This window comes from Dipodomys spectabilis, unplaced genomic scaffold (genome assembly GCF_019054845.1).
Source record: "Dipodomys spectabilis isolate Male_0828 unplaced genomic scaffold, ASM1905484v1 ptg000289l, whole genome shotgun sequence".
NCBI lineage: Eukaryota > Metazoa > Chordata > Mammalia > Rodentia > Heteromyidae > Dipodomys > Dipodomys spectabilis.
The window spans coordinates 7,509,753-7,523,822 of NW_024870966.1; the positions used below are offsets into that span (position 1 = coordinate 7,509,753).

Below are 14,070 nucleotides of genomic sequence, written 5' to 3' on the forward strand. Positions count from 1 at the left end.
CTGGAGCCCACCCAGCCTGGCACGGACAGCCTTGACCTGTGGACTAACAGAACAGCGTCTTCCAAGGGCTTCTCCAATTCCCAGCCCAGGAAGGAAAGCGCAGGAAACTCTATCTCCAAAATAATCAACAAAAAAGCCAGACTGGAGGCATGAAACAAGTGGTAGAGCTCCAGCTGAGTAAGCAAACCAAGCAAGTACAGTCCCTGAGTTCAATCCCTAGCACAGGGAAAACTAAAAAGAGGAGTCAGAAGAAAAGAAAAAGAGAGAGAGAGAGAGAGAGAGAGAGAGGAGGAGGAGGAGGGGGGAGGAGGAGGAGGAGGAGGAGGGGGAGGCGGAGGAGGAGGAGGAGGAGGGGGAGGGGGAGGAGGAGGAGGAGGAGGAGGAGGAGGAGAAGCAGCCTTCGTGGCCCTCACTGCTGCCATCCCTACCACCCAGTACGGTGGAGACTGAGATGCGGTAGCTTGTGGTTCAAGACCAGACTGCACAAAAAAGATCCACAAGACCCCATCTCAACAGCCAGAGCTGGCTGTGGAGGTTACAGCTGTCATCCCAGCTATGTGGATAGCCTAAATAGGAGAGTGCCATCCCAGCCAGCCTCGGCAAAGTGTGAGACCCTGTTGGAAAACTTAAAGAGCAGTGGAGCATGGCTCCAGTGCCTAGCGAGCACAGAGCCCCGAGTTCAACCCGGTATTAGACAGTTCAGCTCCTCAGGAGGAGCAGAATCGACACTCCCCGCGTCCTCTTGCCAGTTGACCCCCTCTGTGGCTTGCACGTGGAAGTGTGTAAGGTTTGGAACCATTGTTCTGGGACCCCAGAGACTGTGCGCAGCATCCCAGGGGCTCACAGCGCTTGCCCGCATGGGTGGGGTCCCTCCAGGCCCCGGGGGTATGTACGGGGTGGCAGGGGGTCGGTTTGGGGCCCGTGGTGGGTTGGGGCTGAGGAAGAAGCAGGTCTGATTGCACCGGGCAGTTGGGTCAAAGCTGCATCCCGGCCGCCCAGGGAACAGGAGGTCAGGCTGGACATTAAGACACGAGCTAGTGACCCATGCCGCATTCCTAAGAAGCTCCCGACCATCTCAGCCGCGTCGGTGCTGGAGAGGAGAGTGCCCGCGGCGGGAACTGCAGGAAAGGACGTTTGGGAGGTGGTGACATTTTAGAATGAACACACACGTGCACATGCACACATGCACGCATACACATGCACACAGGCACACACATGCTCATGAAGCACTTACTGCCAGCCTCTCAGTCTAACCAGAGGCTGTTTTTCCCCCCGCTGTGATTTTCTAGCTGTCCTCAAAATAGAAGTCATTCCAAATTTTCTTCCGCCAGCCTGGCAGGTGCTCAGCCAGCCAGGGCTGTTTCTGCCATGGGGTCCTCCCGCCGGCTGTAGGTTTGGGATCAGCCACTGGCCCACCCCGTGGGAGCTGTGACTGACCCCACTCCAAGCAGGACAGATGCGGCTCAGCCAGGGGCCCAGACAGACCAGCAGCCTTGAGGATGAGGCCCAGCCCCGGCGCAGACAGCCAGACAGCAGACAGGACAGGAGGGGCGGGACTCTGACAAGGCAGGGAGTGGCACAGAGCCCCTGCCATACGGGCGGCTCTGGAGACGTCCAAGGCAGCGCTGCCCTGGGCTGGGAGTACCCACCAGGGCTGAAGGCAGGCAGCAGCTCCCTCTGCCCTGGAGGACCTGCCACCTTGCCTTTGGGGCCCTGGAATCAGCCCCTCTCTGAAGGAGGGAACAGCTCAGGCACACAGCCAGCCCGGCCAGCCCTGGGTCTCCTTCTGCGGAGTCCTGCTGCGCTGGGGCCAGGGTGGGGACAGGGAGCTTTGGGGGGCGGGGAGGAGGAGGGGCTTTCCCATGGCTTTTATGGATGGAAGGCCAGGGAGGCCCAGGTCACAGAGGGCCCAGCACAGACCCTGCCAAAGCCCTGCTGCACACGCATCATGCATGTCTGAACACACCTGTGTGTGCATCGTACACCAGGCACACATGCATTCCACACAGCACACCACGCACACATAGGTACCACATAACCCATGACACCTACTTACACCACATAACACACACAACCCGCCTCGCCATGAGCAGGCATGTCCCACCGAACACACGCAACACGCACCTACACCATACAACATGCGCAGCCTACCACACCACACACAGTTCACACAGCACATCCACACCGGGCCCAGCACAGACAGCACGCACCTCAAACCACAGCACATGCTGCAGCACCCCTCACGTAACTCACCACAATACACACAGCAGCTCCTCAGGACACACCTCGATGCTGTGCACACCTCCCCCACATCTACACACCACACGAGGCGTCTTGAACACAGACCCTCAGGGTCTGTGCTGTGGTCGCTCAGAGGCGGCATGCTGGGAGCTGAAGCCCTAGCTGTGGCCGTCCCGTGGCTGTGGTGCGGGCGGGTCGGTGGCTGTCCAGTGGCCGTGGTACAGGTGGGTCGCAGCTCAGTGAAACAGGGCCTTTGCACAACGTCTGTTCTAGTGGTCAGTAGTGCCGGTGAAGAGAGACCTGGCCTGCCGTCCCTCCTCCATCCCTTCACCCACGAGGGTTTGTCTCCTCCTTTTCAGATGACCGCTTCCGGGTGATTTTGAGCCAGGTTGATGGGGTTCCCTGCTCAGACTACATCAACGCTTCCTACATAGACGTAAGTTGGCCTTCTGTCCCCAGCCGGGTCAGAGCTGCTGCTTGGGGCAGGGAGGGCTCCGGGGTGATCAGAACTGCAGAAACGCGTTCACCACTTCTATAATTGTGGTCAAGCCAAGCCATATGTATGTAGGGAGCGCCTCTTAACACCTCATCTAGTTGGTCTTTAGAAGATCACTTACGGAAGCCATCAATTTCTCATTTAAAATGTAAAGATTTGTACATTAGCCTGACTAAAAATATGTGTTTTGTGCCTTTTTGTGTGTGCATGGGAAACGCTCTTTTTTTAATCTGTATTTTTCATTTGTTATTATAAAGGTGTTATATACAGGGATTATAGTTACATAAGCCAAGTCATGAGTGAATTTCTTCTTGGACAATGTCACGCCTTTCCATGCCCTCTCCCAGTGGGAAAGTTCTTTCATACACAAAAACACCAGAGCAGGGATATATGAACATAGCATTTGTCCTTTCTGTCATTGCTAGTTTCCTACCTTCTTTCTTTCTTTTTTTTTCTTGTGCTCCAAACTCTCTGGGTGAACATATATTTCTTTCCTAACAAGAAAAATATCTCATCAAGGTAATTTTTTGTGTTGGTCCTGGGGCTTGAACCTGGGACCTGGGTACTATCTCTGAGATTATTTTTACTCAAGGCTAGCACTCGACCACTGGAGCCACAGCTCCACTTCTGGCTTTTTGGTGGTTCCTTTGAGATAAGAGTTGCATGGACTTTCCTGCCCAGCCTGACTCCAAATCATGATCCTCAGATCCCAGCCCCCAGAGTAGCCAGGATTACAGGTATGAGCCACTGGTGCCCAGCCAAAGATAATTTTATTGATTGATTGATTGATTGATTTTTGTCAGTCATGGGGCTTGAACCCTGGGCCTGGGTACTGTCCCTCAGCTCTTCAGCTCAAGGCTAGCGCTCTACCACTTGGGCCACAACACCACTTCCTGCTTTTTCTGCTTATGTGGTGCTGAGGAATCGAACCCAGGGCCTCATGCATGTGAGACAAGCACTCTACCACTGAACCACCTTCCCAGCCCCCCAAAGATAATTATATAACTCTTATTTTTATTTTCCTAGGGTTACAAAGAAAAGAATAAATTCATAGCAGCTCAAGGTAAGCCTTTTATTAAGCTAGTGTCTAAGTGGTATTTTTATAAAGTAATGTGGATATCTATATACCAACAATGCCAATAACTTACATTGGGTTGTTTATGAGAATGGGTGTTAAACTCAGGACTTTGCACTTACTAGGCAGGTGCTTTACCACTCAAGCCACAACCGTAGGCCTTTTGCCTTTATTTTGTCACTAAGGACTTACATGGGTGCCCTGGAATGTAATCTTCCTATTTATGATACCCATGTAGCTAGAATGGTAGTTGCAAACTACTGCCTCCAGCTGTTGATTGAGATGGTGTTTTGCCTTTCTGCCTGGGCTGGCCTTGGCCTGTGATTCTCCCAATCCCTGCTCCCAAGTAGCTGGGATGACAGGCATTGTGCTGGAGTTTCACATGTGTGTGTTTCTGTGTCTGTTATATCGCATCACACTCTGGCTCTCTGTGCACACAATGGATACACACAGCCAGACATGAACACACGCAGGAACAGCAGCTCCCTCCGTCTCCAAGTCTGGCATCCTGAGGTTTGCATTCAACACACAACCTTGCTGCTCTCAGCCGCTGAGCTCCACGGGACTCTCAAGTTTAGGGGTGAGGGAATGAGTAGCTTTTTAGACCAAGATCATTGCCCAGATGCTTCAGCTGTGAAAACATCCTTAACCTGGCACACGGACCCCTCACCTAGCTCCAGCCTCCCGGCCCATGCGGCCAGGAGCCAGTGCTATGCACAGCTGGGGAGCAGTGTGGCCAAACTCAGAGCTCCCCCTTCCTCCTCTGAGACCCCAAGTCTGTAAGTGAGTTCCCCCATCCAGTGCCTGCCACAGTAGCCAGCAGCTCACAAATCCAGATTTCCTGGGAAATAACGAGGAGCTACCGTCCATGTGCGTGCACAGACGGGAGGGCGTCAGGGTACTTCAGCCCAGCCCACCATCAGCTGACGCGGACCGGCATCCAGGGGAAGGCAGCCCAAGGCTGCCACAGCAGCCCCAGGCCTGTCCCGTGACCCTCTGCAACAGGGTCACAAAATGACTGCTGCTGTTCCAGGAGCTGTGTTGTATTCATCCAGGCAGGAAGTGAACCAGGGCCAGGACTTTCTTGGAGTAATGATGATGCTCTTGTCTTCAGGTTTCTCCCGGGGACATCAGCTCCCACTCTATTGGATAGCTCTAAGCTGAGAGATTGAGAGTTTGATAAGGATAGGGCTGTAGACACGGAGTGAATCATCTCTCTCTCTCTCACACACACACACACACACACACACAAACGATCCCAAAGGCCCCCCCCCCTCTCCCCCCCCCCCCCCCCCCCCCCCCGTCACTCGTGGAGCTCTTCATCCACACGTGAACCGTGCAGAGCTGGGCTCCAAGCCAGACCCACCCAGAGCCTCAGGGAAGGTAAACGGCCGCCCAGGCTGGGTGCTGGGCCGAGGCTCTGACTCCACTCCCCGAGTCCGTGACCCTGGCCCTCTTGTCTGCCTGCAGGACCTAAGCAGGAGACGGTGAATGACTTCTGGAGGATGGTGTGGGAGCAGAAGTCAGCCACCATCGTCATGTTGACCAACCTGAAGGAGAGGAAGGAGGTGAGCGGTCGGCCCCCACCCTGCCTGGAAGCCCTCGGGGCTAGCCCCATCCCGTCCAAGCCCTTCCTGTACTCGGCCCCCATGCCCTGCAGCACTGTGCCTGGAAGTCGGTCTGTTTTCTGTGTTCCTGGATCCTCAGCTCCCGATCTGGAGCTCTGAGGAAGCCGGCCCGCCGCTTGTGGCGACTTCGGGGTAGGGGTTTACACTGTGTGGGGCACAGATTGGAGTGGGCCCAGCGACGGATGAACCCGACTTCCCACTCAGCATGGTCCACAGATCTCAACCTCCCGAGTGGCTAGGATCACAGTGTGAGCCATGACTTCATGCGTACCGTCCACGCTCACGGGATGCACCTGAGCAACTAGACACACCATGAACCCGACTTCACACTCAGCATGGTCCACAGATCTCAGCCTCCCGAGTGGCTAGGATCACAGGTGTGAGCCATGACTTCACACGTACCGTCCACGCTCACGGGATGCACCTGAGCAACTAGACACACAGGAGGATCGCTGTGCGCGGGCGCACCAAATGGCAGTCACAACCGAGAGCCCTCAGGATGCTTCCACGCCTCGCACTGCCGCGGCCTCTGCCCTGCTGGGGGCTGGGGGCCGGGATGGAGCTGGGCTGCGACTGGCAGGGGGCAGCCCTGGCAGAGCCGCCATAAACAAGGAGCTGGGTCTTCGAATGAAAGGCAAATTGGGAGCCCATGGCAGGCTTCCTCAGATGGGGCAACCCAGTTAGGAAAGCGTGCTTCTAGCATGTTCCAGCATGAAAGCTCCCACTTGATAGGAAGTAGCTGCCTGCCCAGCCCTTGCCCTGGAGCTAGCCAGGGCGGCTGGCAGCACCTGTGCCCCCTGACACGCGGGCCCCACAGCAGCAAGGCTCCGGGTGCAAATTCTACCTCCTGGTCCCGAGCAAGGTGGGCGTGCAGTTTGGGTTTCTCGGGGCCAGATCGCCTCACCGTGCGATCCCTGCCTTCATTCCTTGGTCACCAATGGAAAGAGTGACGGAGGCCTATGCCACCGTGTCCCCGCCCCTCCCCTGCCAGCACGGCTGTAGGAAAGCTGTGCTCCGGGCGTCCCCGAGGGCGTCTGCAAGCTTGAGGCGCGGCGAGGCCAGCGCCAGGCGCCAGGCCCGCCTCGCGGTCACGCGCGGCCCGGCATCGCCTCCACGTCCTCCCAGCCCCCCACCCCCACACCCCACTGCGTGTCTCCCCCCGTGACTCAGGGCTGCCTGTCCGTGCTCTTGGTGTCCACCCTTTCCGACGAAATCATTTCTTAAGCGACTTCCTCTTTCTCGGCGGCGGCCTCTCCCGCGTGCTCTGCAGCGCCCACATCCCCGGCAGCTCGTTATGAAATGCAGCTGGCATCGCGTAACCTGAGGGAGGCCGGGGTGCAGGCGCCCCGAACTCCGAGCTCCCCCGCCCCAAGGCTCACGGCAGGCCGGTGGGAGGGGTCCCCAGGGCAGGTTCTTCTGGCTGCAGGAGACGGCCCCTCTGGTCATCCTGGCAGGCACTAATGCTTTTGACTGTTAATCCTGAAGGCCTGGCCATGTTTTTGTGCCATTTCCAATTTCTGGGATAAACTGGGAGAGGTGTGGGGGGAGCACTCCAGAGACTTCTCCACGGAGGGCGGGGAGAGCATTCCCTCCCCAGGTGGGGCCCCCAGCGCTCATGGGGTCCAGGCTAGTGGATCGCCAGCTGCTAGTTAGGTACCAAAGCCACCTGAAAACCAAGGCCCCTGGCACTCGGCTTTGATTCCAGAGGAATCAAAGAGAGAATTCCAGCGGGGCACCGGTGGCTCACGCCTGTCATCCCAGCAACTCAGGAGGCCGAGGTCTGAGGATCATGGCTCCAAGCCAGCCTGGGCAGGAAAGTCCATGAGACTCTTTATCTTCAATGAACCACCAGAAAGCCACAAGCGGTACTGTGGCTCAAAGCAATAGAGTGCTAGCCTTGCATGAAAAAACTCGGACAGCGCCTAGGCCCTGAGTTCAAGTCTCATGACTGATAAAATAACTAAGTAAATAACTAAGTAAACGATCTGTCTGTAACGGCTGCCACTGTGCACGTTTTCCCTCTGGCCTTGCCCTGGTCAGCAGGCAGCGGACTCCTTAGCGCCACCCTGCCTCTCCCCTGAGCAGCCTGGCTCCGATGCGCGTGTGCTGCCGGGCTGGTGGGCACAAGGGTGGATACCGGGGTAAATATCTAGAGGGTGTGGGGCGATCCCTGCTCCAGCCTGAGGGTCATTTGGGGTGAGGTACCCCAGCTCCAAAGTAAGCATGCTCAGCGTGGCGGGGCACACCCACTAAGCAGGACATGGGCGCCCGCAGAGAGGGAGCTAGGGGTGGGTGTGGAACTGGGCTGTGGGGCGCCCCGGGCTGCGGCAGTGTGTAGTGTCCCCCTTTCCGCGTTTCTAAGGGGAGGAGGAGTGGAGACTCACCCATCTTTCTGTGTCCGTAACTTGCCCCCTGCAGGAAAAGTGCTACCAGTACTGGCCGGACCAGGGCTGCTGGACCTACGGCAACATCCGCGTGTGTGTGGAAGACTGCCTGGTGCTCGTGGACTACACCGTCCGCAAGTTCTGCGTTCAGCCGGTGAGCCGCCCCAGGCACTCCTCACGGAGCCTCGTCCTCTGCGGAGGCCCAGTCCAGAGCCGTCCAAGCCGGGCCGTCCTGGCGGGCTGGACTGCATGTCCACAGCTCCCACTGAGACACCATGGCGGGAAGCGGAGCTTGGTGCCCAGCTGGACTGGGCTGGGAACCCACGAACAGGAGTGTAGGGGTTGTAGGGGCTCCCCCAGAGGAAGCTGGCTCTGGACCAAGCCCCTCTAGTAGCACGGTGTCATTCACTATGCTGGACCTGGGAGGCATGTGTGCACCTGTGTATGCATGTGCATGTGTACATGTGTGCACCTGTGTGTGCATGTGTGTGCATGTGTGCACCTGTGTATATGGTTTTTGCCAGTACTTGGGCTTGAGCTCAGGGCCTCATGATCTCATTTGCTCAAGAATGGTGCTCTCCAACTTGAGCCACAGCTCCACTTCTGGCTTTTTGCTGGTTAATTGCAGCTGGCTGGAGCCTGGGTCCTCAGATCTAAGCCTCCTGCGTAGCCAAGATCCTAGGCATGAGCCACTGATGCACAGATTTTTTTTTTTTTAAGTTTCAAGATTATGTTGAAAACTCCCTTGTTTTGTTGTGTTTTGTGTTTTCATGTTGGTTTCCTCCCCGCAAAGAGAGTGAAGGGAGCCTCCAGTACAAATGCCCATAAACACGGGATGGAATAGGAGTGTGAGACATTTTAAAGCCAAGGGGAAAGCAGGTCATTTGTCAGGAATGAAAGGCAGAGGGTTGGAGGGATTATGCTACAGGAAACGAGCCGAGGCTGCCAGCAGCCACACGGGAGGGGAAGCCGGGCTGGGCGGGCTCCACGGGCAGCACTTGCCAGCACTGGCGAGTCCGGGGTGTGATCCCTGCCTGGACTGCACAAGTCAGAAGGAATTATGATCCTGCACTGGTTTATTTTCCTGATACACAGGCAACACATGTTCACAGCCACACACACACGCACGCGCACACACACACACAGGCACACACACACATGCACACACACACGCACAAGCACACACACACACAGGCACACACACATTGGCACATTTCCTCCCTCCCTCCCTCCTTCCTTCCCTCTCTCATTCTCTCATTGCTTCTTTCCTTCCCTCCTTCTTTCTTTTTTTCTTTTGGTCAATCATGGGGCTTGAACTCAGGGCCTGGGTGCTGTCCCTCAGGTCTTCAGCTCAAGGCGAGCGCTCTACCACTTGAGCCACAGCGTCACTTCTGGTTTTCTGGTGGTTTATTGGGGATAAAGTCTCACAGATGTCCCTGCCTGGGCTGGCTTTGAACCGTGATCCTCAGCTCTCAGCCTCCTGAGTAGCTCGGATGACAGGCGTGAGCCGCCGGCGCCCTGCCTTTCCTTCCTTTTTGGTTTTCATTCAGTTCCTGTGCTGTAGCCCGGGCTGGCCGGGCCCTCACAGTCTACCAGCCTCAGCCTCCCACGTACTGGTATTACAGATGTGCCCACCACACCCAAACACGCTCCTACAGAGACTGTGGAGAGCTTCCGAGGGTGGGCTGGGGCAGCTCTCAGGAAGCGCATGGGTGGTGGGGCCCAGAAGTGGAGGGAGGCTCTGAGGGTCTCCAGCGCTCGGGCTGACCCGCTGTCTGTCCCGCACGAAGGGAGCTGCTGTTGGCTGCTATGGGAGCGCGGGAGTGGGGGGTCTGGGTTGCAGAGGGCAGCCCTTCCTCACCGGCCTGAGTGTGACTCGAGGCTGCGGGCGCTGCGCGGCTGCGCCAGGCCACACGCTGGTGGCGCTCAGCCCGGCCGGCACCGCAGCCCCGAGCCTTTTAGGGATTGGGGGGGGGCAGCAGAAGGTGGCTCCGCCCCTGATGTTTCCGGGGTGTCTCCCGCAGCAGCTGGCCGAGGGCTGCAAAGCCCCTCGGCTGGTCTCCCAGCTGCACTTCACCAGCTGGCCGGACTTCGGAGTGCCTTTCACCCCCATCGGGATGCTGAAGTTCCTGAAGAAAGTGAGGACCCTCAACCCCTCCCACGCCGGCCCCATCGTGGTGCACTGCAGGTACTGGGGGGGGGGGGGGGAACCGTGCTGCTCGTGGGGGGAAGGGCAGGGGAGCAGTGTCGAGGTGGACCGAGGGACCCAAGCGCAAACACACAGCTCCCCACCTGCCGCTCAGCGCCCTGTGGGAAGAGCTGGCAGAGGCCCTGGCCCAGAACCCCTCCTCATGGGCATCTGAGGGGAGCCCAGGTCTAAAGCTGCTTGAAAGGAGAGCCGCTCTGGGCAGGTCCACCCGCCTGGCCCTCTGAGTCCCTGGGGTTCTCTGTGTGTCCCAGGCCCGCCCCCTCCCCCCCCCCACACACTTTCCAGGAGGGAGCTGGAGGAATCCACCTGCCTACAAAGCCCAGTGGGGTGGGATCAGTTACTTGGCCTGCAGCGCCCTCTGGTGGCCCACATAGGGTTGTTCCTGTTCACCCAAGTTGACCAGGTCACATTGGTGCAGGCAGCATCCTGGGTCCTGACGGGGGTGAGGGGGGGAGGGGGGGGGGTCGTCTCTCCAGAGTTGTCATTTACATGAGGGGAATGTGACTCACAAAGTGGCACCTTCTCTTTCCAAAGTGCGGGCGTGGGCCGGACGGGCACCTTCATCGTGATCGACGCGATGATGGACATGATCCATTTGGAACAGAAGGTGGACGTCTTTGAGTTTGTGTCTCGCATCCGCAACCAGCGGCCTCAGATGGTACAGACGGATGTGAGTGCCGCCCCTCCCACCGGGGTCTCGGCCTAGCACAGTCCAGGCGTCTTCCTCCCTCCCTGCAGCCCTGGTGTTCATGGGTGGGTATCCCGGGGGAAAAGAGCCTGCCTGGTGGAGGCCCGGGGTCCCTCCTAGTCCGCCTCTTCCTCCCTCCGGCCCTCATGGGCCCCCTGGCCATTGTCCTTCATATCCTCAAGGCCGTGGGGGTGTTTTCTCCGGGATGGTGCCTGGCAAGCCCATAAATAGCAGCTGCTATAGGCATCTTTCCGTGGGGACCTTGAATCCAACCCTTGCTCTGATTCACCTTCCACTGGACAAAGCAGAGAACACCTCCCCCCCCCCCCCCCACCTGGGGGCCTGGCCCAGGGCAGAGTCGAGGTTCCGGCCTGCTGCCCTGCAGGTGCAGTACACGTTCATCTACCAGGCCTTGCTGGAGTACTACCTCTACGGCGACACGGAGCTAGACGTGTCCTCACTGGAGCACCACCTGCAGACGCTGCACAGCACCACCGCCCACTTCGACAAGGTTGGGCTGGAGGAGGAATTCAGGGTGAGCACAGGCCCCCTGGGCATGCTGGGCAGGCAGCCCAGGGCCAGGGGTGAGCGCAGTGTCCAAAGCCTCCCGTCTGAGCCGTCCCTGCGGCACTCGGGCGGGCGGGCGTAGGCGCACACAGACGCCGTCCCTGTCCCATCGCTCAGGTGGCTTCTGGAGGAGGCGGCAGGTGCTTCCGGTCACACCTGTGCCCAGGAGCAGCGGGGGCTGCAGGCTCACCTGCGGCCTTGTGTTCTTGTCTTAGAAGCTGACGAACGTCCGGATCATGAAGGAGAACATGAGGACAGGGAACTTGCCCGCCAACATGAAGAAGGCTCGAGTCATCCAGATCATCCCCTGTAAGGCGGCCCCGTGGTGTGGGCTGGGCCGTTGCGATGGCGGGGGTGGAGGCTGAGACCTCTGATCACCGCTGCAAACCCATAGCAAGGACAGGTGGATAGTGCCACGGGCCTGCTCTAGGCGTATGGGTGTTTGGTCAGCTGTGTGGTCCAGGCCCCCAGCCCCCTGGGGGCTGCAGACAGTCCCTTGCTGCTGGTGTCGGGCTGAAGCCTAGGGTGTGGCTCACACGAGGCCCTGTAGAAGCTGAGAGAATTGCCCCAGGCCTGGCCCGGCACCTCAGTCCCCTCCCATTCAGTGCTCCCCCAAGCATGGATGGAGAGCAACATGGCCAAAGTCATGCGGCCAGCTAGGAGCTAGGCCAGACAGGAAGTGAACTCAGCAGGGTTTTGCTTTGTGGAGCCAAACCATGGGCCCAAGATGGGGTCGAGGGAACAGACACCACTGTCTGTAAGACCCAGTAAGACCCAGCCCAGAAAGCTGGCGGAAGTGAGCTGCAGAAGCATGTGGGACACTGCCTGGCATGCATCATATAGGACACGGCTACGTGACACACGCAGTGTGTCTATACCACACGCAGTGTGTCATCTACACCACACGCAGTGTGTCTATACCACAGGCAGTGTGTCATTTACACCACACGCAGTGTGTCATCTATACCACACGCAGTGTGTCTTTACCACAGGCAGTGTGTCATTTACACCACATGCAGTGTGTCATCTACACCACACGCAGTGTGTCTATACCACACGAAGTGTGTCATCTACACCACACGCAGTGTGTCTATACCACACGCAGTGTGTCATCTACACCACACGCAGTGTGTCTATACCACACGCAGTGTGTCATCTACACCACACGCAGTGTGTCTATACCACAGGCAGTGTGTCATCTACACCACACGCAGTGTGTCATCTATACCACACACAGTATGTCATCTACACCACACACATAGTGTGTCATCTACACCACACGCAGTGTGTCTATACCACAGGCAGTGTGTCATCTACACCACACGCAGTGCATCATCTACACCACACACAGTGTGTCATCTACACCACACACATAGTGTGTCATCTACACCACACGCAGTGTGTCATCTACACCACACACAGTGTGTCATCTACAACACACGCAGTGTGTCATCTATACCACACAGTGTGTCATCTACACCACACGCAGTGCATCATCTACACCACACGCAGTGTGTCATCTATACCACACACATAGTGTGTCATCTACACCACACGCAGTGTGTCATCTACACCACACACAGTGTGTCATCTACACCACACGCAGTGTGTCATCTATACCACACAGTGTGTCATCTACACCACACACATAGTGTGTCATCTACACCACACACATAGTGTGTCTACACCACAGGGTGCATCATCTACACCACACACAGTGTGTCATCTATACTGCACACCGTGTGTCATCTACAACACACGCAGTGTGTCTACACCACACGCAGTGTGTCATCTACGCCATGCACAGTGTGTCTACACCACACACACAGTGTGTCTGTACCACAGTGTGTCATCTACACCACAGTGTGTCTATGCCACACACAGTGTGTCATCTACACCACACGCAGTATGTCATCTACACCACACGAAGTGCATCATCTACACCACACACAGTGTGTCATCTATACTGCACACAGTGTGTCATCTACACCACACACATAGTGTGTCTATGCCACACGCAGTGTGTCATCTACACCACAGTGTGTCTACACCACACGCAGTGTGTCATCTACACCATGCACAGTGTGTCTACACCACACACACAGTGTCTAAACCACATGTGGTGTGTCTGTACCACACACAGTGTCGTCTATACCACACACACAGTGTGTCTGTACCACAGTGTGTCATCTACACCACACATAGTGTGTCTACACCACACGCAGTGTGTCATCTACACAGTGTGTCTACACCACAGTGTGTCATCTGTATCAGACACAAAGTGAGTCTGTATATCCACGTGTGTCATTGTCACCTGTGATGTGTTCTGTGGCCTGTTGCTCAGCCAGCACACATGGCTACCGAATGGCTGTGAACAGGCTGCTCTGACCAGGGTCGCTGTACTGAGGGGAACGCACGGGTCTGGAGGGCTGCGCACCTCCCACCCTGAGACCCTTGACTGTCTGTGCCTGGGGTGGTGTTTTCCTGCTGTGGCCCCAGGGTACTGCCTGGGTATCATTCCTTTCATTCCAGTGTGTGTGTGTGTGTGTGCGTGCGTGTGCGTGCGTGTGTGCACATGCACACACATGTGGCTTGAACTTAAAAGCTTCACTGTTTCACTTAGCTTTTTCACCCAAGGCTGGCACTCTACTACTTGAGCCATTCCTCTACTTCTGGCTTTTTGCTGGTTAACTGGAGTCTCACAGATTTGTCTGCCCAGGTTGGCTTCAAGCCTAGATCCTCAGATCTCAACTCCTCTCATTCCTTAAATGCAGTGTTTTTT

General features: G+C 57.0%; 1 protein-coding gene across 6 annotated transcripts in view; it reads left to right on the plus strand.

The window, feature by feature from the left end:
- Ptpre (protein tyrosine phosphatase receptor type E) overlaps window positions 1–14,070 on the plus strand; it is a 120,145-nt gene that overhangs the window by 97,235 nt on the left and 8,840 nt on the right. For 4 of the 6 annotated variants that reach the window (XM_042701458.1, XM_042701453.1, XM_042701455.1 and 1 more), the window contains 8 exons: window positions 2,601–2,677; window positions 3,764–3,800; window positions 5,283–5,380; window positions 7,859–7,978; window positions 9,849–10,012; window positions 10,568–10,703; window positions 11,107–11,256; window positions 11,504–11,597. In XM_042701458.1, the coding sequence (XP_042557392.1) occupies window positions 2,601–2,677; window positions 3,764–3,800; window positions 5,283–5,380; window positions 7,859–7,978; window positions 9,849–10,012; window positions 10,568–10,703; window positions 11,107–11,256; window positions 11,504–11,597 (876 nt within the window). The remainder of the gene's footprint in view (window positions 1–2,600; window positions 2,678–3,763; window positions 3,801–5,282; window positions 5,381–7,858; window positions 7,979–9,848; window positions 10,013–10,567; window positions 10,704–11,106; window positions 11,257–11,503; window positions 11,598–14,070) is intronic. The other 2 variants (XM_042701454.1, XM_042701456.1) reach the window with 1 other exon arrangement.